Source organism: Aspergillus thermomutatus (assembly GCF_002237265.1).
Source record: "Aspergillus thermomutatus strain HMR AF 39 chromosome Unknown NODE_129, whole genome shotgun sequence".
NCBI lineage: Eukaryota > Fungi > Ascomycota > Eurotiomycetes > Eurotiales > Aspergillaceae > Aspergillus > Aspergillus thermomutatus.
Window position 1 is genome coordinate 24,009 of NW_020798178.1, and position 22,692 is coordinate 46,700.

Sequence of the window (22,692 nt, forward strand, 5' to 3'; positions counted from 1 at the left end):
ATCCCAAACTCAACACACGGAGGAGTGGAATGTCTCGTCTTGACTTGAGAAAGAGAGAAAATTCCCAAAATTGGAGAAACAGCAAGGAGAGGGAATCAAAAGACCTATTCTCCAGAGCTCGATTGCCATGGGAAGCAGTTTCAAAACAGCACACTTCACCAAAAAAGCATGAAACTGGAGAGTAAAGTGGAGATTCAAAGTACTAAGGGGGGATATTTAGTGACTGTTAGAGTTCAGGCAAGCCTGCTGATCTCAGTCCGCTATAAATTTCAATTCAAGAAGGATTCGCCCGCATCATTCATATCATAGTCATAACCGGTCATCACTGTGTCCATGTTCAGATGCCAATAGGGTCTTCGAAAAGCTACCTCAACATCCGCGGCTACCTCTCGAAAACGTGCTAATAGAGTTGCCTAAGCCGATGGCGCGAACTGGTGTTGCACCAGTCACACTGGAACCATTCCAATTAGCTTTGCCTTACAAATTCTCGTTGGGAATCAACTGCAAGTACTTACCATTGTCGAAGAGCAGCCTTCATTGTGCTCAACGCAGTATAGTCCTTGGCAGTGTTGGCACGTTCGTTGGCAATCCAGTCTGCATGCGGCGCACTGAAGATACCGTCAGTTCAAAGCTTCGAGATTTTTCTTTTTTCTTCCCTTTCCGCTCGTTCATGGGAAACGCTTACAGTAGGGCCACACTCCCAGCAATCCTTGCTCACTCCACGTTCCAGTCTCTAAGGATCCTTAGTCAGCGAACTGTCGTATCGCCTCGGCTCTGAACATGCGCATATTCAAGCTTGCATACCTGAGACGGGTCATTGCTGCTGAGCGGAGCTCTCATTGCAGTCTGATGGGGCGAAAGATTAGAGCTCACATGTTGTGGATGCGGCAGGCAGTTGGCGCAGAACCATTTGTTACAACGGTGGCACCAGCGATCGGTAAGGCAATCCGCGCAGCGGGCAATCAGGGCAGGATGTTCTCCTCCTGGAAAAAGTGCAGGGCGCTTCGCCGCCACAATGGAGGATGAGTGAAACGGAGGCGGAGTGAGCAGAGGAAAGGTCTCCTCCGGGGACTGTCCCCATATCGCTGGGCCCTCGGGAGAGCTGTGACAACCATCACATCCGCGAGACCCGAGGGCAACAGTAGCAATCGCCGGACCCAGCAAGTGGCCTTCCTGCTGAGACCCATCCTGGCTCATCAACATAGCATTGGGGTCGTGTCTTGGCCCACGGCACAGCACGGCGTCAAAAGCGATGATGCCGTGGCATCTCTGAATTGTCTGCGCCCAGCCTTCCTCGATGCTAGTAGTCAATAACCTGCCGGACGGAGAGTACCAGGCATTCTGCCGGTAAGGCTCAAGTGCCTGACCGTGTTGACGCGATGGCGATCTCGCTTCCACCGGCGTTTGACCGGTACACCTCGAACTCCACCAATTGCGGTACCTGCTTCGTACTGCAGCTTGTGGCTGATTTGGTGGCGTGAAAAAATAGATGCCTTTCACCCGGGGGGTGCCCGCAGGGCGAGTCGGACGTACTGCATACTGAAGGACTTGCATGAGTTTACGTTCATTCAAATTCTGACACCCTCTGATAGACAGGATGTTCACATTGAAGCGGTCTGTGAGCACAATGTCTGCTATTAGGTCCGCTGGGACCGGTAGCCCATCCAAGATCAAGGTGCGCACGTCCTGTAAGAGCGACTTCTGCTCGAGTTTTGTGAAGATCTTCTTTAAGGGGGCCGAGTAGAACTCGTCCTCGGTAAGAGACTCGTCCATGTGTTCATTATCCAAGGTCCGAGTCCTGCAGTCAGCTGTCGAACTCTTCTGCAGCTGCGCCCCACGACATTGACTTAGGTCAAGATGCCGAAAAACGTAAGGTGTCTCCATGACCACGGATCGGAGGGTGCGGCATGTTGATGCCAATGAGAACAGGCCCGAAATCGACAAATAGGGAGCCATATGATCGAGGATCAAGCTATTGGACAGCACATCGGTGAGAGATGTTGGCTTAGACGGGATCACGGTCACAGAGCACTGATTCTCATCCTGCGAATCGTCTTCCTCGGGGGCTACCTGCACCTCCCGAATGACTGGAACAAGGCCCAGTTCCTTGGGGGTCAACCGCCGAGTTCCATAGTAGAAGTCCGGGGCACGCCCAATGAGATTTTGACGATAGGCGGCGATGGCACCAACGGCGAGCTCATCCCCAGCAGTAAACCTAGGAGCAGCATTGGGCTGGATTTCCTTGAGAGCGGCCCTAGCTTTGGCCAGCTCATTTTCGAGTAGGTTGATGGTTGATTGTAGGACAGCCGGCATGGCTTTGATGTTAACCGGATCGATAGCAGTGACTAATGAATACCATAGTTCGCCTTCGGCCATCATACACGATTGAACTGGGGGTCGGCGGAAGTTAGACGCAAATAGACCCGATGAGTTGGAGGCGTCAGGACCTTAGCGACATCGATCAGTTAACAGAAAGAAAAACGAGGCGAGGTGTGGCGATTGTAAAGGAATGAGAAAGATTCAATGATATGTATGCCTGAACGATGTATATTAGTATTAAGTATAGCCGGATAAATTGGCCACCACATTGATGTGATAATAAATGATGGTAACACAATACAAAGAAGACAAGATAGCGGTGGTACTGTCAGTACTAGCGTGGGATCATGACTGATGTAGATCATGTAGTAAGAAAATAAGTTGATCATGCTGAAAGAAGGGGAAAGGAAAGATGGGGGGAAATCATCGAATAAAAATCGACATTGAATGCAGCCACTTTCGAAAGAACATACCGGTGAACGATAAAGGCAGCAGCCAGCTGGGGATAACTGATGGATGGATAAAGGCTTACCTTAAGTCCTTCAGTTATTAACTACCTTAGTCTACCGTAGTATCTAGTCCTTAGGTAGTCTAGATATTGTACGATACGGAGGACGGAGTAGCGAGATACGGAAGGACTAAAAGAGCAAGTCCGGGGAAATCCAAACAGGGGGAAATAATAAGAAGCCAACTAATTTTTGTTTCTAGAAGGCTTGGTGGAAGACTCGAAGAGTGCTAAAGTAGCCACTCTGGTTGAAAAAGTAAAGAATTAATGGTGTTTACTCAGAGAAGAGATGGAAGATGATCTTTATATGCTTCAGTACGTGAGTAAGAGACTCTATCATTAAGGTATGGAGGTATGATCAGCTATCTACAGGTGTAGGATTTTGATTATTGATTGCATTATGTTGTACAGAAGAATCAGACATAGAAGCCACTTCACTTTTGGGATAAAGTACCTTGTAGATAAGCCAAGAATGATTGTCGGCTATTTTCCTTTCTCGGGGATATTATGATTTATGATCATTACTCTCTCAATAATATGAGGAAAAAGAAAGAGGTTGAAAACATAGAGGTGAGCCCACTCCGGATAATGGAGAGTCTCAGAGTTACGGAGGAATCTCATCCAGGGACTGAGGGACTAACCACTAACCAGGGAGACACAGTCCGCTCTATCCGTGTCGGAGAATCTGACGGCGAGAGTGCAAGACTCCAACAACCTTTTACATAGATCAGTAGGTAGTCTAGACAAGTTGCAGATGATCTGGCAACCGATCAGGAAACAAAGGAAAGCAAGCTATCATTGGTTGGGAGTATTCGGGGGCGGACTTCATTGATCCTGGCCGCATGTGGAGAACTCCAGGATCAGGATGGACTGATACTTAGGCACCTATTGATCTCTGTTGACTTGGCCAAATCGGCGGAACCAGAAGCGCAAGGGGAGGCACAGCCCAGCCGCACGAGGAGACCTGAGATTGGACGGACTGGAGGACAAGGGTGGAATATACTAGGTAGCATGTACAGTAGAGTAGCATGGACTGTTTGTTCTTGGGACGGACCGAATCGTCCGAGACGGGGGATGAAATACAGAGCACCCCTGTAGACACGTATGTGAATAGTAAGGATGAAAGAAATTGTCAACCAGAAGGGCGGGCTTCAGCCTTTACTAACAATAAGTGATTGATTTCTTTGCACTATTCTTACCATTATGTATTATTATGATGACCTGATCCTCCAACTACGAACTCACTAGGTACTACTATTATTGTACTGCGTATTTGTGCCATTCCCGAAAAGCCAAAAAGGTCATCAGATCTGGAGTGCCCCACCAAAGCCGAGACCCTGCAAAAAAAAGAGGATCCACTCCTGGTCACGCGTATGCCACAAAGACTCCGCAGGAAAGATGTCTGTTTGAACGACGCGTCAACTTGCTAGGTACCTTCACTGTTGTATAGATAGATAGATAGTACCTAGTCTACTCCGTATTGGAAGAAGATATCTTAGATCAACAGCGAACACTTAGAATGAAAACACTTGTTCAACTTCATTGTTAGTTATCTCTGCCCATGTATACAGGAGGCGGCCTACATCATGATGCCATTCTCGTACTACCTACCCTATCCATGCAATTGACCTGTTGCTACTTACTTTGAATACAGAACGATCGTCGAGTGAGCAAGGAATCCTTGCAGATCATCTACCTTATTAAAATATGGAGTACATCTCCCCTAGTTCTATGTAGATACTGGGAAGATAGATCATCTAGGTCGATGGAGATAAGACTAGTACTCTGGAGTAGTAGCAATGAATAACGATAGCAGTAGGCTTGGCAGTGCGAGCCCCTTTGCTACCTTACTTGGACCACATACCAACATCCTTTCCTTATCCTGCTCGATAGTCTTGGCTGCTTTGGTTGACTGAGCCTGAGTAGGGTTCATAGCTTCATCCATATTTGCCAAGTCTTTCGAGTAATGGATGGTCAATAGTCTCTTAATAGTGACCTCTGGGCATTCCTGGCCTCAAAGATCAAGGCATCCATCAGGACCATCACTCAGGAAAAAGCTTTGGCGACTGGGACTCGGAAGTGAGTATCTACTATCTAGTCGCTTCGCAATTTCGCGTACGCTATGGGATGCATTTTTGTATACTGTACAGTATATTCTGTTGATCTGTTCAATAATGCGCAAGGCGTGGCGGAATATGGATCGTCTTCTCGCCAAGATCTTCCGTGCGACCTACCGCTATCTACGACGTGTCCATGTAGGAGTAATGCAAAGCTGACCTCAATCCTTTTGCCCTGCTGCCACATCTAGACTCGGGCAGCAGATAGCATGATAAACCAACACCCGCCGGCTACACATTTGATCAACGTCACCTAGATATTAGCCATATGCGTCGTGGAAGGTCCAAGTCATCGTGAAGCAGCAAATGCCATGTATTCGCTGGAGGACGTAAATGTAATGGTGTGGACCATGCTGGAAGTAGAACTATTATTACATGTCGTTCGTCGCCCGAGAGATTCGCTTTAGGTAGCGGTCGAACCACCTCCGCTCCTCCCTGCCTTCCTGAAAAGTCTCGCGCGCTTTACTTGAATAGCTTTGAGACAGCAACCTCCTTGTCATCGTGTTTGTTGAGAATCTTGGCAGTGGCCAGATCAAAATCTTCTTGTGTGACGTGCACCCGCCGTTCTCGAAGCGCGTACATGCCTGCCTCGGTGCACACACCCTTCAATTCTGCTCCCGAGCATCCATTCATCTTCTCCGCAATCTTCGTCAAGTTGATGCCTCGTGTCAGGTTCATCGACCGTGAGTGGATGCGTAGAATATCCGCACGAGCTTCCACCCTATCAGAGAGGAAGGAAGTTAGTAAGTTGTAAACATAAACACTTCATAGAAAAAAAAAAAAAAAAAAAAAGAAGGGTATAAGACGGATTGAATCTTACGATGGTGGTGGAAACTCGATCTTCCGGTCAATTCTTCCGGGACGCAACAAGGCGGGATCCAGGATATCAAGCCGGTTTGTAGCCATGATGATTTTGATGTTCTTTGTGGGCTCAAACCCATCCAACTGATTGAGCAGCTCCAACATTGTACGCTGCACTTCCGAATCGCCAGAGCCGGCCGAGTCTATACGGCTGGAACCGATACTGTCAATCTCGTCCATGAAGATAATGCTTGGTGCGTGCTCTCGAGCCATGACGAACAGCTCGCGCACCATACGACTACCCTCACCAATGTATTTCTGGACGAGTTCCGACCCGCTGACCCTGATGAATCGACAATCTGTGTGATGGGCTACCGCTCGGGCGAGCAGTGTTTTACCGGTTCCGGGTGGCCCGTAAAGAAGAACACCCTTGGGCTGCGCGATACCTAGAGATTCAAACAGCTCTGGGTGCTTGAGACCAAGCTCAATGACTTCCTTGATCTCCTTAATTTGTTGATCGAGGCCTCCGATCATGTCGTATGTGCTGTCGGGCACCTTCTCGACCATCATGAGCGAAACGAGCGGGTCGACAGATGATGGCAACATTTTCTCTAATTTATAAGAGTCAGAAAGCAACGCGACACGCTTGCCTACAGTGAGCTTCGTAATATCGACACCGTCTGCAATGTCGACGACTACAGCACCACATTTCAAGTTAGCATTTCATCTATGTGACCTCGATCAACAGCCCGGGGAGCAGGCAGAGCCTAAAACGTACCATATTTTCCTTCCGGATGTACCTTGACAAGAACCTTCTTGGTGCTCATCACCTTCACAACCTCACCCACATAAGAACCAGGTTGTTGAAGCAAACCCAACTCCTCTCGTAGTAGACGAACTCGCGAATTATAGTCGTTGCGCTGTGCTTCCAGTCGACGTAAAACAGCCTGACCTTGGATAATCTCGAGTTTCATGCTCTCGATCTTATTGCGATAGTAGTTGTCCAGCGCCATGGTGGATGTCGGTCGATGACGCTCCTCTTGATGCACAAGTTGCTGACCACACAATGACCGATACTTTGGAGAATCTACCGATTCAGACGCAAAAGACGACAAGGTATGCCAAATATCAAGAGCTCGATGAGTGAGGATATACAGGGATTAGAGTCTGATAGAGTTATGGATTGATGGGCGGAGAGAATTGTCCTGGAAGCAGCTAGCAAGTAGGAGAAGGTGAGCTGTACCTAGTTAGTACCTGAGATAGTTAGTTAACTAGTTACCTAAGGTAGCTGATATCAGCAATGGGAGCACCAGCCACTCTTTAGCAGCCACACTTCCTGAACTGTAAAGGGAGTGGCGGTGTTCAATATCGGGTAAAATAATAACTAACTAACTATCCTGTGTCGCTGACTAATGTTGGACCACAGATGATGCGGTCATTCATCCACGGAATAATATTAAATGGTCCCATCTGTCATGCCTGAGGACAAAAGGGTGGATACCTCAGCTGTTAAAGACTACTACTGTACCTAAAGTACCTCTTCTACCATACCTATCCGGCCTAACAGACTGATTCCAAGTCGAATCATATTGAGCTGATAGGCCATGTTCACACAATGATAGTCACTTACAACATCATCTGATATCATCTCACAGGATTTGTTAGTCAACTCGTTCCCGTTCCCAGCTGACTGCGGCGGGGCTACAGTGATATGATGTCTAGTCTATTACTAGTAGTACTAGTAGTAGTAAGGTGTTTTGCGTAGTAGACTATCTTTTGCCCGCGATCCAGTATCCCTCCATTATTTATCTTTCAGGCTTCTACCTATATTCTTCGACACAACTTGCCAGGCATCTGCGAATGCCCACTGCTGCACTACACAATGTGTTTTGGATCATCTCGAGAATTTAACTTATTATTGCTCCAAGTGCAGGCCACTTTTTGAGGTTTCTGATTTTGTTCTTTCGAGTCGCTTCCCTTTTCCGCATTATCTTTGATCCCTAGCACTCCATCCCCAGCCTCCTGATAAAATTAGATCGCAAGAATCGAATGAGAATCGGACGCAGAGAGGAACAATGGATAGCAGTCAGAGAGCTTCAGATATTTCTCGTTTCACCCAAGCTGAAGCGACATCGCGTTTGAGCTCGACCGTAAGCACTGGATCTACATCGTCTGATACCATTCGTCCGATCAGACCTATGGCGAGCAGTGGGAGAAGCTACGGTGTGTCCGCCTCTCCTGTGGCCTTAAGAGAATATATCTGCTTATTGTTTTCTGTCTTTCTTTGTCTCTAGGAACTATAAGTCCTTCTGATTTGACGGACTTCGAGACATTACCGAATGAAAGCCAGGCTGAAAACTCCAGTCGCATACCTTCATCCCAATCACAACCTGTGGCAGCGTTGCCATCCGATAAGCCGAGAAAGCCATCTGTTACGCGTCGGATATCTTCAAGGCGACAGGTCCCGCATAAGGGACAGGAGTTTTCCACAGATGATGATGTCCAGGAGGTCGAGGAGGATATAGCCATTCAACAACAGGCGTCAAACCCTCAGCCTTCGCCGAGATTGCGCCCATTGAGAAAACAGAGCTCGACACTGAGGCGCAGGTTGAACGTTCGGCCCAGTCCGTTGGCACGAGCGGACTCTGACAATGACAGCGGGGAGGAATCGTTATTACCAGAGTCCGGCATGGATGCTATGGGAACGCGACCGCCGTCGCAGCAGTCAGAAGCCAGCACGCAGCATGGGAACAACGACGGTGATGGCAACGACGGGGATACGAGTGATGCAGAGAGCTTCACTCTGAAAGATCGTCAACAGGCCATCAATGAAACGCACCCATTCGGTATCAGACTATGGAAGCCTGCTCTCTACAAGAAGAGTCGTTCTGTGGAAAAGACCGCCGAGGGTGATATTCATTCGTCTCCCGGCGGCCGAGTAGGAAATATGCTCTTCTTGGCCAACCTGCTGTGGACGGCTTTCTTCGGGTGGTGGCTCGCTCTTGCTGCGCTCATCGGCGCCATTGCATGCTTTATATTTGCATATTCTGCCAGCGCAGTGGAGTACGGGAAAGTCTTCTCGGGTCTTTCGTGGTACCTCCTCTACCCATTCGGGTCTTTCGTTCGTCTGGAGACCGACGAACACTACGCAGAGGAGGATGAAGGCGAAGGCCGCAGCATTAGTGAGTATGAGCAATGGCAGAACGGTGATCTCGAGCACGGCAGGCTTTTCTTTGGCCCGCGTAGCAACCGATCCCTCGTGGGTAGGCGACGCAATAGCATTGACTCTGTGAGCGAGCAGGATAGTCTGCTTGGCAGAACGCAAAGAATTTCTCCTCGTGAAAGCAATCTGCATTCGAAACGCCGCTTGTTCGGCCGCGGAGAATGGACGTTAGGTCGTGTTGTTTTCTTCGTCTTCTTTTACTTTCTGATTGGGCCTTTGATGCTTTTTGTGTCCGTCGTATGCTGGCTGCTTGTATTCTGGATCCCCATGGGACGTGTGACTCTCATTCTATTTGACCATCTTCGTCGTCACCCGCTGGCCTTATCCTTCCATTCTGATACATCTTATACTCGCCTGAGTCCCGGCTCCTCCTCATCTATTCTACTATGCACGTATCGTGCGGCTGGGTTGAGATACTGGAAGTATACTGTGGATGGTACCAATATCTTTCTCATCAATCTCCTTGGTGTCGTGCTATTTGTCATCTTCGACTACTTCCTCTTGGCTGAAACGCTGGGTCTGCATAACTGGATGACACATCCCGGCTTCATCTTCACTCTCGCACTAGTCTCCATTATTCCTCTCGCCTACTTCATCGGGCAGGCCGTTGCGTCTATCTCTGCACAATCATCAATGGGAATGGGCGCCGCCGTCAACGCTTTCTTCTCGACTGTCGTTGAAGTTTACCTTTACTGTGTTGCCCTGACAGAAGGCAAAGGACAGCTCGTCGAGGGCAGTATCATTGGTAGTATTTTCGCGGGTATACTGTTTCTGCCTGGGCTGTCCATGTGCTTCGGCGCTATCAAACGCAAGACGCAGCGATTCAACGTCAAATCTGCCGGAGTTACGTCGACCATGTTGATGTTCGCCGTGATAGCTGCATTCGGTCCCACGCTGTTCTATCAGATCTACGGCAGTGTATGTTTCCCCAATTCTCTCATTGTCGGGTGCTGCTAATGACCGGGTTGCTTAGCACGAATTGAACTGCTACTCGTGCGCTGAAGCTACGGGCTCGGGCATCGAAGACTGCCGCCGCTGTTATTTTGCCCAAGTTCCAGCTGTGGACGACAATTTTTTCCGAAAAGTAGTTCAGCCTTATTCATGGTTTGCCGCTCTGTTTCTGTTCCTATCGTATATAATTGGGTTGTGGTTCACTCTCAGGACCCATGCCGCCCTCATCTGGGCCACGGAAGCCGAGGAAAAGAAGGCTGTAGCCCTTCATCAGGAGCAATCGGCCTATGAACCCAGACATCTGCTATTTCCGGCTGGAGCTGCAAGCGCCACCGGTGGGCTCCACAACTCTAAAGGTTCTATTCGCGACTCACAGCTCTATAAGAGGATCTTAGGACAGTCTCTGAAGCAGGTTGGCTTGTCTGAAAATGCCAATGAAGACGCTCCAGACCAGCCCGAGTCGAGCTCGGCCCGAGATAAAGGCGCGATGCCATATCTCGTTCCTCCACGGACGGAGGGTGAGGACGGTTATGCTAGCTTCAAAGGCTTCCGAGGATACACTGGAGGAGAGGACGAATATTTAGTGCGCCAGGTGACCGAAGTCGCAGCGACGGCGGCGGCGGTTGCTGCTCGTGATGTCGCTCGGACACGCAAGTCATCCGTCCAGCAGGGCACTGCACGTCACAGCAACAAGACCCCAGTCGATCTTTCGAAATCTGTTCTGGACGACCAAGACGATGTCGGGATTGAGCACACACATGCTAGCGGCGGCCATGATGCGCCGAATTGGAGCAAAGCTAAGAGCTCGATCATTCTCCTCGTGGCCACAATACTGTACGCAATCATAGCCGAGATCCTCGTGAACACGGTGGACGTTGTCCTCGAGAGCGTTGACATAGACGAGAAATTCCTCGGAATCACCCTCTTCGCGCTGGTCCCCAATACTACGGAATTTCTGGTAAGTCCAATACTATCCATATCTGCAGAATCCGGAATCTTACAGGAAGTCCTCAACAGAACGCTATTTCCTTCGCAATGAACGGTAACATTGCGTTGTCGATGGAAATTGGTTCGGCCTACGCATTGCAAGTCTGTCTGCTGCAGATCCCCGCCCTGGTCCTCTTCAGTGCACTCTATAGCCGTATCCTCGACCCCTCGGAGCTTTTGACGCATTCCTTCAAGTAAGCATTGCACTCTGACCACATAGAAAGGAGATGGCTCGAAGAAAATGAACTGACAACTGTTACAGCCTTATCTTCCCCCAATGGGATATGGTATCTGTTATACTCTGCGTATTTCTCCTGTCGTACGTGTACGGAGAAGGGAAGAGCAATTATTTCAAGGGCTCGATTCTCGTACTCACCTATCTGGTGGTGGTTATCGGATTCTACTTGTCCGGCTACAGTAATGTGGACACGATGGGTGTCGATCGCTTCGACACGCTGGCTCTTGGGCCCATCAGGTCCGAGAAGTTCCGCACGATTGGTCAGCCGACAAGTGGCATGGCTTTCTAATTAATGCGTGCGAGTGTCCTGGTTTTGTTTTGAGCCTTGGTAGGAGGTGATTCCAAGGATAGTGTAGATTTGATATACCAGCTGTGCTTCAGGGTGGTGTACAGTTATACTGTGGCTTAATGAATGCATGCCGTATCTGCTCTTGGCCTTAGCTATTACAATATGATTAGAAGTGCCGATAGGATTCTAATTTTGTTCGCCCTAGTGATACAGTGAAGAGCAACTCTGCTGGTGCTGAGAACGAATTCCTCATCTCGGACTGTCTGTTGGCCTTGACTTCTAGGTCTGGTCCGCGTAGCCAGAAGTCACAATTATCTACAGATTAGATCTTTCAGCTGTATTATTCATTTGACCCAATTGTTTTGCCTCTAATGACGCCGTCCAAGCAGAAAAAATTCAACCCGAAGGGCCGGACCAGAAAAAAAGGATCTTCGCAACTACCCTAGACTCGTCCCGTCTACGGAGTAAACAAAGGAGTTTCTCAAAACGAGAGCTCAAAGTCAAGTGTCACCAGTCTTCCACGAGATCACGGTTTCATCAACCAGCTTTCGATATTCGAGTTGTTTGTAGCACTGCTCTAGGAAGACCTTATACTTGACGTTAAGCAAAGCTCTCTCAGTCTCGTCGTCTGTCGGCACGACCTTTTTTCCTGGTTTACTCATGCGATCCATGATTTCCCACAGGTCCTCTGTTTTGCCTTCAGCGTCGGCACTCGCGGCCTTGGCTCCCAGCATCGCTGCACCATGGCAAACTGCAGCATGAATATAACGAGGGATAAGGACTGGCATGTCGCATGCCGATGCAATGAGCCGTACCAAAATGTCATTCTGACACTGAGATCCGGACATGAAGATGGATGTGATGCTATGACCGGCTTTATTCATTGTCTCGACGATCTGCTTCGTTTGCAGTGCAATGAACTCAAGAGTCGCATAGTAATAGATTGCAAGGCCATCGACAGTTTTGTCATTGGCCATGCCGACAATAGAACCCTTCATGTTGGGATCTGCGATGGGCGACCGGTTACCCCAGAGATCGCCATAGAAGAACACATGGCGACCCAGGTAGGAGACGCTGGGGGCCTTCTGTTCATGGGCCATCTCTTTCAAATGTTCGTTCAAATATTCGTAGATATTGGCATTGTACGACTCAGCAATTGAGATCGCCTGGTTGAAGGCTGGGTGAGTCTCGATCACATACTTGAGCAATTCACCAGTGGCGGACTGTCCACCTTCGGCCATCCAATATCCAGGCTGGATCGTGTCACGGTACGGTCCCCAGACGCCAGGGACAAATACAGGGTTCGGTGACATGGCGAGATGGCAAGTTGAGGTACCCGCGACAGCAGCCAAGCGTGAGAAAGCCTGTGTCTTATCGTTCTTGGCAACTTCAGAGCTCAGCTGCTCGGACTCTAGATCGACTTTGGCGCCAACAGTGCCTATCCAACCAGCGTATGCATCGATAACACCACTGCCAATGGCGATGCCAGTTGGCAGCCCCAGCTCTGAGGCTGCTTTTTCGCACAATGTTCCGACTAATTCACCCGCGCTGAGGTAATCACCATTCTGAAATAAGTCAGCCTTCAACAGCGCTGAAAGTAGATCATTTGTCTTGAGATGAGAGGAGAGAAATGAAAAGGCTCACCACCCCATCAACACCCCCCATGCGCTTGAAATTGTCCTCCATGAGATCCTCCAGGCCAATTTCTGTGAGGAAATCCTCCTGCCAACCTTTCACACTTCCGTCGACGCCAACGGGCACGTACCCTTGCTTGCAGACCACGCTACAGAAGCTTCGCTTTTCATTACCGGTAGCGATATGCGTCAGGGCATCGGCCAAGTCGTAGAATTTACACTGGTCAAAGAGCTCCTTCGGCATATTGTTCTTCAGCCACAGAACCTTGGGAATTTCCATCTCGATCGACATCTTTCCTCCGACATATCGCAGCAAGTTGTGCTTGGTAGCATTGATCTTTTCAGTCTCTTCCACTGGACGATGATCCAGCCAAAGGATCACATTGCGGTCAGAATCGAAGTTCGGCCCGGTTACGGATACGGGCTCGTCTGTAACATTGGAGAATACGGCCAGCGAGCACGTCGCGTCGAACCCAATGCCCCGGATAGTATTTGGATCGACGTTATGCTGGCTAATAGCGCGCTGAACGGACACGCATATACATCGCCAGATGTCGTTCGTAGATTGTTCCTTTGACGAATTGTCAGGCAACAGTCAGGAGCAAGGAGGGAAGAAGCCCAAGCGGACGTACATAGTATCCCTGCTGGGGCTGCCAGAGACCAATATTCTCGGAAGCTAATCCAACAATATCGCCTTTTGCATCAATAATACAAGCGCGAGCACTTCCAGTGCCGACATCTATTCCGATGTAATGATCCTGGTGGACCTGAATCTCGTCTCGAGTGTCCCTTGAAGCCTGTCGAGAACTCTGCCTAGACGGACGACGATATGGCAGTGAAGCCATCCTGGGTAGAATGTTACCAGAAGACATAAGCAACCCGTAACCAGGCTGTGATTTTGGGAGCTTGCCTGTTCAAGCTGTCAGACAGGCTGAGCTATAACTACATTGTTGCGGAGGGCTGAGCTCCGGCGTTGACGTTGATCAGGACGGGGTAGTGGAGACGTCGATCATTAACTTACCGAGCAAGGGCGAGGTCCTCTGAGCTGTCTAAGTATGTAAGTACGTAGAAGTATGAATACTTCGCACGCCAGTCGGCTGTCTTCTTCTCAGTCAGAAAGTGTGGCTGAATGTTGCAATTAGAGAAGAAACTGAAGAAGGAGCGAATCTAGCTTTATACTAGGAACAACTAAGCAGAACAGAGGGAAGAAAGAAGGTAAAAAGAGAAGTCGACCGGGAGAAGATGGTTGGAGCAACAAAGGACAGCTCGATGGACCACGAAGTACGTGGGGGCAAAGGGGAATCATTATCATTAATCATAATAACTACAGGGGTATTTATCTTCTATGAGATACATCTAGTAGTCCTGGTTTTCTTAGCTAAAGCTCGAATCTCCATGTCCTAGCTCCTCAGGAGTTTTAACCCATCCTTTCGCCTATTGATATCAATCTATCAATCTGCGATGATGTTTCATGCAATGGAGGAAATTGTCTAAAAGTAACAATGGCAGATTGACTTATTCATGACACGGGCAAGATAGGTAGAGCAATTTCTCTGTCTCCCCAGAGTCCTTCGATGACGTATATTTTCAATTCCAAGAACTATCTATGCCTGAGGCACCACTATCTAGGTCGGTCGCAGGGGTACTCTGTAATTATTGATACCCGGGGAGTAGTGGATAGATAAAAGGTCACAGTCAGTCTGAATGCTAGTTCAATAGACTATTTGTTGGGATTCGATTTTTGCAATTATATGCCAGGCATATTATTAAAGCGAAATAATCAACAATGATGATGAAAACAATAATGATAATAGCAGGTACAGCTATCCTTGGCACCAATCGGTACCCTTGGTACCTCCAGTGCGCTAAAATACCTACAGAATACCTATCCCAATCTATGACCTTCAGATGGGGAGATACGGACATCCCATAACTCCCCCTGCTGACCACAGTCAACTACCCCATTGCACGGGATAAGGGCATTGACACGCATACTGGTTTTGCCAGAATTTATAGTGAGTATGCATGCAGCTAAAATTCTACATCATTAGATTTCTTCCCTACTCGATTTATCACGCTCGATGCTGATTTCATGTTTGTTTGAAATAGTGGAATCCTCCTCGGTGCACCCTCGGATGATGCGATAGATCTGCTTCACCTCACTGCAGATCCGACCGACTTTTCATATTCCTCGCCCTTACCGCCAAATTTCAATATGCACTTCTCTCAGGTCATCCTCCCATTCCTTTCCCTATTCTCCTCTCAAGCTTTCGCCGCATCTCCGTCCTCCACTCAAGCTGGGTCAGCCGACATCCTGTATTGGCCGGTAGCCTCGTCTCAACCCTCGGTGCTCGCCCGCATCTCGTACGATCCTGCATCTTTAACGTCAGATGTAGTAGCCTACTCTCCACCAAGTATTGCGGATCTTGAAGGCCACCGTGATTCAGAAGCGGTTCCCCAAGATCTCGTTCGCGTGGGTCTCTTCACCTCCACGCCAACCAACCCGAAACAATGGGTAGGCTCTCTTACGTCGCTCTCTTCGCTTGCAGAGAGTGAGGATCAAAAGCCAACTCTGCGACTTCATCTTGGACCCTCAAACGAGATCTACCACGTTTCATTGGTGACGTCTTCACCATCTGCGGCAACATCCAGCTCAGCGGGCTTGAACATAGAACTCCTCTCCAGCGAAGCCGGTCCGCTTCCGCATCTCAATCGGCCTGTTGTAGTCGGCCCGGATGGAACGAATCCGGAAGAGATTGCTGAGAAGACCTTTTTCCAGAAGTAAGTGCTCCGTCTCCTCTTTTGAATTCTTCTATGGCGTCTCCTGTCAGGAAAAAAAAAGGCCTTATTCTGACTATACCTCGCATCTGCTTAGATATTGGTGGGTCTTCCTCATTATTACATTTTTGGCCATGTCAGGTAGCGCAGAAGGACAATGAAAGTCACATTTGATCCGTCTGTACATCAGTCCTCTATCTATGGCTTCGTGGACAGGAGACGTAGTGTCTTGAAGTCTTACGACGCACATCCGCACGGTGATGATTTTCTGTCTACGGCTCTCTTTCGAATCAGGTCCTCAGGCATCGAAGAAAGCCCCAGCCGGCGCGGGTGATAGTACTTCTTCCTTTGAATTTTTAGACGTAGACGCCTCATTCTTGGCGCACTCACATGTTGATTGTTCTCTATTCTATTCCAACCACCTTTCATGCAGAGCGTTGTCTCATTCTCATCGCGGCGAGTGGTTGGTTTGAAAATGCCATGCCATGGAAGTGAAGGTCGGTAGAGGTATTAAGTGGCAGGAACTCTTCTGCTGTAGACCAGCGTCCGATTTGTATCCGATCCTTCCAGCACCACACCGTTATCCGATGCCAAACATTCTCTACTTCATCCCGCGCAATCTACGGCATGCTACATTCAATCCTATCCTTTCGACGAGAAGAGCCACTATCATTATGCACGATAGCATTTTCTATCTCTGGATTGATGGCGAAATCTCTCCCAGTAGATGATTCGATAGGGGTCCATGCAGGGTCCAACGATCTGGATCCCCGCGCTCATGGTCACCTCACTCTAAAAGCAACTGGCCGCAGAATATATAGTTCTGTAAAAGAGAAATCTTGGGGTATCAAAGTCGCTTTCCTCGCATTTTCAGTTTAGCAAACAAAATTCCAGGCCTCTAGGTTTCCACTTCAAGCTTCTCCCCTTTTAGAGAGTCAGCCGTTGAGTGATTCTTTGCCCTTTGCCCAATGGGCCAAGGTCCCAGTACATCACGCCCCGATCGGTAATAGCTATCAGTTCATCTTCTTGATGCGTGAAACAGAGCTTGAAGCACACTGCATCTAGCGGGAAAACAATCGGTCGTAGTTCGATCATCCCTGAACTTGTTGATCGAAAGGATGGAGGGTAAAATTCATTTGCATTTTCTTCGATAAGTGCGTCTGGCTCAAGAGCCCACACATAAATGACGTTCCAATTTGCGATAGCAAGGCGAGTGCCACGGTCTGACGCGGCAAGTTTACAACCAAGAGAATTTGTGGGATTCTGAAATCCCCATAGCCGAGCAACTATTGTCCATTCCGAGAATCGTCGCCCACGGTCAAGATTCAAGACGTGCCCACAGTTTTGAGCTTGACAACGGGCTTCGGATTTCAACAGGCACGCGACAGTCCAGTTCTCCTCCCGATGGGTCGCTATACCGAAGGCCAGGTACTTCCAATGGCACATTTCAATATTATTCTCATTTCGCCTTGCATGTGTACCAAAGAAGGGTATCGCGATTGAAAAGAGAAGGCTCGAAGTGTCTGAGAATTGCACCATGCACGAATTCTGATATAGAGTTGGCTGTGGGACCGGGAGGGAGTGCGCATTGATACTCTGAATTCTCTGAAAGTAACCATATAAAGCTTGAGCGCGGTGATAATAGAGCAACTGGCTTGATCTGTCATTGAAGGAAATGTCGATAGCAGGACCATTATCATAAGGGCTGGACAGGCCCGCTTGACGATATCGATCGTTACTCTGTCGCTGTCTATTCCCGTCGACAAGTGTGATAGCATTGTAATTGCAATCTAGACATACATCAGATGATGGCCAATCACAAGACTGTCCTTAAATTTAGAGCACTGGGTGAACAGCAAAGAAGCGTAACGTACCAATTATCCCAGGAGTGTTGCTGCTCGACTGTCTTGGAGAATTGTACAGAACAACCTCATAATCGTCGCTTTCACGGAAGTGCTGCCAAGAGATTGCAAATGTGCTCTCTCCGGCAGCAGCAAGAGCGAGAGGTTCATACTCAGCATGGTCTGGAAAAGCACACATGCGAATGGGCTCATTAAGTGTCTGAAGTGAGTGACGCGCCATATAGACACTAACACGAGGACCGGACTGTATCGCATGTCTCACGAACGGGTGCGTGGCGCCCAAGCGGTCTTCTTCTATGGCTGGTAGCAGGCGCTGAAGAACGTTGACGCCTCCTTCTCTGTCAAATGCTGTTTTGAGCACCTCTATCCTTCCAGGCTGATCCTCAGGTGACCTCAGCTGGGTCTTCAGGTGCAGCTGCCCGTCCTTGGCCTGAAAAACATAAACATCCTGCCAACCTTTCAGAACGAGAGCAATGTCTCGGTCTCCATGAGAAGCTAGCGAAGATGCTCGGGCATCGAGCGCAAAATCTTCAAAGCAGAATGTTGTACATTTCGCGGAAAACTGTGCACCATATAGCAGCTGGAACGAGCGCTTCATGAGCAGCTGGAACAGTTGCCTTGTCTTGAGATTGCCTGTGTCTACCTCCAAGCCGGGTGTTTTATGCAGATGATGCAAAATCACTTCCCGGCTACTGGATGCAATCTCATACAGGGCTCGACAGGACAATGCCACCTGTAGAAAGGAAGGCGTAGTCGAACTTCGAAGGACAAGCTGGATTAGCTCTGGTGGAAGATTGAGCAACATGGCTCAGGGCTTCGCTGGCGTTTAGGTGAAACAGCTGTGACAGAAGTTGGAGGAAGCTGCTAGCAATTGTCTGGAAGAAAATGGTATCATAGTTCATCGGCTTTGCATCACTACCATATCATTTATAGGTCTCGGGAAATGAGAGGCTCTGGGTGGGGGCTACCCTGATCCCAAAGATCTTAGTAGTATCACCGCCCGCCATTGTTGCCTGGTTATGAATCTTTAAGAATACCAAGTCGTCCTCAGGCAGCACTTTAGGCATCAGAACCCTGAAAGATATCCAGGACGTATCTAGCACTGATATGTGCAATAAGTAAGCTCAATGCTCCTTTACTTATCTACCAAGAACTAAAGCCATCAAAGCCATTTCTTTCCCTCAAGTTATATTCACTTTGACTAGACCAAAGTCCAGAGTAAAATTCAAATAATGTTTCTGCTGATGTCTCTAAACATATGCAAGCCAATCCATTCTCAGCCCGATAACAGCTGATAAACAAGTTTATAGAAATGAAAAAGAAAAAAAATATATATTCAGACGAGACGATGCGTTCTCCCGCTTGCACTGCATCAGGTATAGCTTTCTAAATCCAAGCAGCATATATAAAAGGATATGTGTGATACAGAAATTGTGAATGAGATATCTGTCTCAGTCACCCATAGGGCTAGGTAGCTTTGATGCTTGTTGTAGATGCTAGTTATAGCAATGGGAAGCGCTTGAGTCAAGGACTTCCGCATCCTTCGTCCATTTGAACGACCACCCACTCTAATACACTTTCATAGCATAAGACAAACTGGCTCAAATTTTGTATCATGCTAGGTCGCTGAGTTCGAAAGTCGGCGACTGTCTTTGCAATAAGGTCCAGGTTATCGTTATAGATCCACCCAGCATCAGGCCGTTCGCTGATTGCTTGCGATTGGGTCTTTCGTGCAGTGCGCTGTCGCTTCAGCATGTCCAGAACACTATCCACTGTACAAAAGGTACCAGTACGGCCGCATCCCGCGCTGCAATGCACCAGTACAGGTCGCTGTTCGGCTGACATTGCCTCGCGATTATCGAAGCCCGTATTGCTTGTTGCTCGTATCACTGCGTTGCATTCATCGACCAACTGAAGGAGATGCGATGGTTGTGAGGTAGTACCAAAGTCGGGCCAATAGGGATATTGCAGCTGGGTAACTTCTCGCAGTGGCTGAAATGGGAAAGCCGAGTGTGACAAGCCAAAATGTCTGATGATAATGCATGGATCGCTGGATTCTTCGCTGGAATCCGACAATGACTTGGTTGACTGAGGTTGGTTCTGATGGGACCCTGAGGCTTTCATAGAAACGCGTCGCTCAGAAAAGTTATTGACTCGAAAAGGCCCGTAATTCCCTGACTCCCAATACCGGTGACATTTAACTTGACCTCTTTCAACTTCTGCTGTGAGAGAAACGATGAGTCGAACATCTTGCTCCCAGATCACACGCCAAAAGTCCTATATCTCTATCAGCCTGCTTATCTCCATTCTCCTGCGGACAATCTTCACTTGAAGATATAGAGGTATAGGGAGGATGTCAATCGATGGATGAACTCACATCGAATGTTTCGGGCACGGGAGCTTGCGTTGCTATATAGCGCTTATTGCTGTATTCAGCCTTCATATAATTCGCGTTCACATAATCACAACCACCAGATGGAACATCCTGCAATCGAACCCTGGAATGATCGAAGGGATAGATATCATTATATCTGTTCTTATTACCCTTCTCGATCCCGGCAACCCGGTACTTCTTCGAAGGAGCTTCCATAGAGGTAGAAACTCCGGTCATTTCATATGAGAGAGCTTGTTTCATCCGGTCTAATTCCTTCTTCTCGAGCTCCAGAAACTTCTCTGAAACCTTCTGACCTCCATCTTCAACATCGGAAGCGTCCCGGAGCCATCGTGGAAGCAACACTCTTTTGGAGTCTGTAAAATTTTGTGGGAGCTGGAGAGGAATCTGACCAACACCACCCATAAGATCCATATGCTGGCGGATATTTCCAAAGAAGGGAATGGCGGCAGAGGAAGACTCCGGCAAAGCACAGCCACCAGCTATAGGCGCAAAAGATGGAAGGTTAATCTGCATCGGCGAGTTGAGCTTCCTTGAAGTTACTCCCGGGGTTGACGATTGAGGCTGCTGAACAAGCGCAGGAAACTGATTGGAGAAGACCTTGAACCCACCCCGGAGGATCGAGCCTTCGCCACTCCATCCCTCAGCTGTAAACTTCTTCAACACATTGATCATTGGCGCCGCATCTTTCATGTCAAGTGTAGCAGCGTCATAAACGATGATGTAGCGGCATTGTTTCCATCTCGAGAACGATTTCCGGTCAATGTCGCTCGTGAAGGTGTTGGCCAACTTCTGGGTGTCAAAGGAAGTCCGTTTGAGGAGCGTTGTGGGGATACAGAGGTTTAGCGATCCTTTGATGTGACTCCTAGCATAATGTGCATAAGGCCGCACATCTAGCAATAAAACATCGTTTCCACGAGTCTTGAGCAATTCTGCGCATCGCTCACATGACATAATATTGACAGCTGCCGAGGGCAGGTTTCTCGAGGAAGGGTTGTTATAAGCGGCCATTGGGTCCTTTTGTTTCAAATCCCTGCTCAATGAGATTATATGCAAACCCGCATCATTTTCAGAGCGAGCCTGAGACGGATCTACGGAGCCTTCCGCAATTTCCGGGTCGAGTAATTGCGCTTTTTGACTCAAGTTTGAATTTTGACTTTGTGAGGATGGATTTCGATGGTTCTTGGCATTCATGCTTTCTCTCACAACCGGTCTGTCACTCGAGCCCTCAACCTTGATGGTGAAATAGCTAGGGCTCGGTTGCTCCAAAAAGGCATTTTGCAGGCCGTCACCACTTTTGGTGGGAGACGAATTGGTATCTCGCAGCGAGAAGAGAGGCGCTGGGCTTGAGAGACCATTTAACTGCAAGCTTTGTGACTCCTGGGTCCACGGAGACGAAGGTGATTGTCTCTGGTCAGTCGTAGTGGACATGTTGATTGCCAAAGCCAGGTTGCCCGATGATTATCTCTGAAAACCGGGTGTCTCACAATCAAGCGCGAGGCTCCTGTGCCATCTCGAAATGCTGCGATATGAAGACACCGGCATCCGCAAGGACAAGTTCCTTTTTAAAATGATTTCAATATTGATTCGAGTATTGGCTCTAAGCACGAATCATCATTTCCTTTTAGACTCGGATATCGTCGATGAGTGATGGCAGGTTCAGAAATGAAGTAAAACTTGCTCCAGCTCGCCTCACAGAGGGTGTTAATATGAAGAAGCGTTCTGTTCAAGAGAGGAAATGAGTGAGACGGGACCAAAGGAGGAGGGGGGGAGGAAATGTAATGAGTTAAAATCCAAAGAAATGACCCCAGTAGAGTGTACTCTCAAAAGATTTCATCAAGGGTTTGAGACAACGAGATGGGGGGCTTTGAGATAGGCAGACTTTGGGTCTAGCCATATGCTTGTTTGAGCTGGCTATTAAGACTCACATGAGATAAATCGAGATATGATGAAACAGGAGACTTCGACAAAAAAGTCTCTAACAAGATGGCAGCTAAAGAAGAAATGCGTGAGGAAGGATTGGTCTTTGTCAATTATCACCAGTTTCCCATCATGAATACAACTAGCATGAGGAGGTGAACAACAGACCGACATGGAAATAGCGAATGGAGTTTGAGAAACTCTCAGAGAAAAGATGTTCCCTGGGTATGACGTTATGGGTGGAGACAGTCGGCAAGCGGCAAAATTGCAGAAAATCCATGCAGTGAGATTGAACGGCCGTTCTGGATCTTCGACGAGCCCCTCAGAAACCTGGAAGAATGCTGTGGCAACTTTGGCAAGGCATCATCAGGCTCTTGAAAAGGGGTTTCTAATCAGTGAGCAGAACAGCTGGGAATCATGCTATTTAATAAATGAGCCATGACACAAGCAGTGTCTGACAGAAGTTCACTTAATCTCTACTTACAGTTATGAGGGCAGGAGTAGAGTTTTTGCTGCATTCTAATTATGCAAAATAAGTATAGACTAATAGTAGTCTCTAGTAATGGTCAAACCTGGATGCATGTCAGTTCAATATTAGGGGAGGTTACTACCTTATCATCCTATGTTTGTTTGCCATATTATAGTCTGAGTAACTGTGCAGAAGGCACAGATGTGA

At 48.3% G+C, this 22,692-nt stretch overlaps 7 protein-coding genes across 7 annotated transcripts; 2 read left to right on the top strand and 5 right to left on the bottom strand.

The window, feature by feature from the left end:
* Window positions 1–269: 269 nt before the first annotated feature.
* On the bottom strand, window positions 270–2,379 carry CDV56_103478 (uncharacterized protein; the record flags this gene model as incomplete). Its single annotated transcript, XM_026757097.1, has 5 exons — window positions 270–325; window positions 387–451; window positions 516–608; window positions 699–733; window positions 805–2,379. The coding sequence occupies 5 exons, from the start codon at window positions 2,377–2,379 to the stop codon at window positions 270–272; spliced, it is 1,824 nt and encodes a 607-aa protein (XP_026613392.1).
* A 3,024-nt stretch (window positions 2,380–5,403) lies between these two features.
* Window positions 5,404–6,755, bottom strand: LET1 (proteasome regulatory particle base subunit RPT6; the record flags this gene model as incomplete). Its single annotated transcript, XM_026757628.1, has 3 exons — window positions 5,404–5,662; window positions 5,762–6,437; window positions 6,521–6,755. The coding sequence occupies 3 exons, from the start codon at window positions 6,753–6,755 to the stop codon at window positions 5,404–5,406; spliced, it is 1,170 nt and encodes a 389-aa protein (XP_026613393.1).
* A 1,185-nt stretch (window positions 6,756–7,940) lies between these two features.
* CDV56_104260 (calcium/hydrogen antiporter) lies at window positions 7,941–11,430 on the top strand (the record flags this gene model as incomplete). The annotated part of the gene is made up of 5 exons (XM_026757879.1): window positions 7,941–7,965; window positions 8,037–9,883; window positions 9,939–10,874; window positions 10,934–11,097; window positions 11,166–11,430. The coding sequence occupies 5 exons, from the start codon at window positions 7,941–7,943 to the stop codon at window positions 11,428–11,430; spliced, it is 3,237 nt and encodes a 1,078-aa protein (XP_026613394.1).
* A 500-nt stretch (window positions 11,431–11,930) lies between these two features.
* On the bottom strand, window positions 11,931–13,909 carry CDV56_104639 (FGGY-family carbohydrate kinase; the record flags this gene model as incomplete). The annotated part of the gene is made up of 3 exons (XM_026758258.1): window positions 11,931–12,995; window positions 13,075–13,635; window positions 13,697–13,909. 3 exons carry the CDS (start codon window positions 13,907–13,909, stop codon window positions 11,931–11,933), a joined length of 1,839 nt encoding a protein of 612 aa, XP_026613395.1.
* Window positions 13,910–15,279: 1,370 nt separating this feature from the next.
* On the top strand, window positions 15,280–15,849 carry CDV56_104916 (uncharacterized protein; the record flags this gene model as incomplete). Its single annotated transcript, XM_026758535.1, has 1 exon — window positions 15,280–15,849. The coding sequence occupies one exon, from the start codon at window positions 15,280–15,282 to the stop codon at window positions 15,847–15,849; it is 570 nt and encodes a 189-aa protein (XP_026613396.1).
* A 1,829-nt stretch (window positions 15,850–17,678) lies between these two features.
* On the bottom strand, window positions 17,679–18,509 carry CDV56_105102 (F-box domain protein; the record flags this gene model as incomplete). Its single annotated transcript, XM_026758721.1, has 1 exon — window positions 17,679–18,509. The coding sequence occupies one exon, from the start codon at window positions 18,507–18,509 to the stop codon at window positions 17,679–17,681; it is 831 nt and encodes a 276-aa protein (XP_026613397.1).
* A 1,551-nt stretch (window positions 18,510–20,060) lies between these two features.
* Window positions 20,061–21,527, bottom strand: ptpA (putative protein tyrosine phosphatase (Pyp1); the record flags this gene model as incomplete). The annotated part of the gene is made up of 1 exon (XM_026758915.1): window positions 20,061–21,527. One exon carries the CDS (start codon window positions 21,525–21,527, stop codon window positions 20,061–20,063), a length of 1,467 nt encoding a protein of 488 aa, XP_026613398.1.
* Window positions 21,528–22,692: the final 1,165 nt, after the last annotated feature.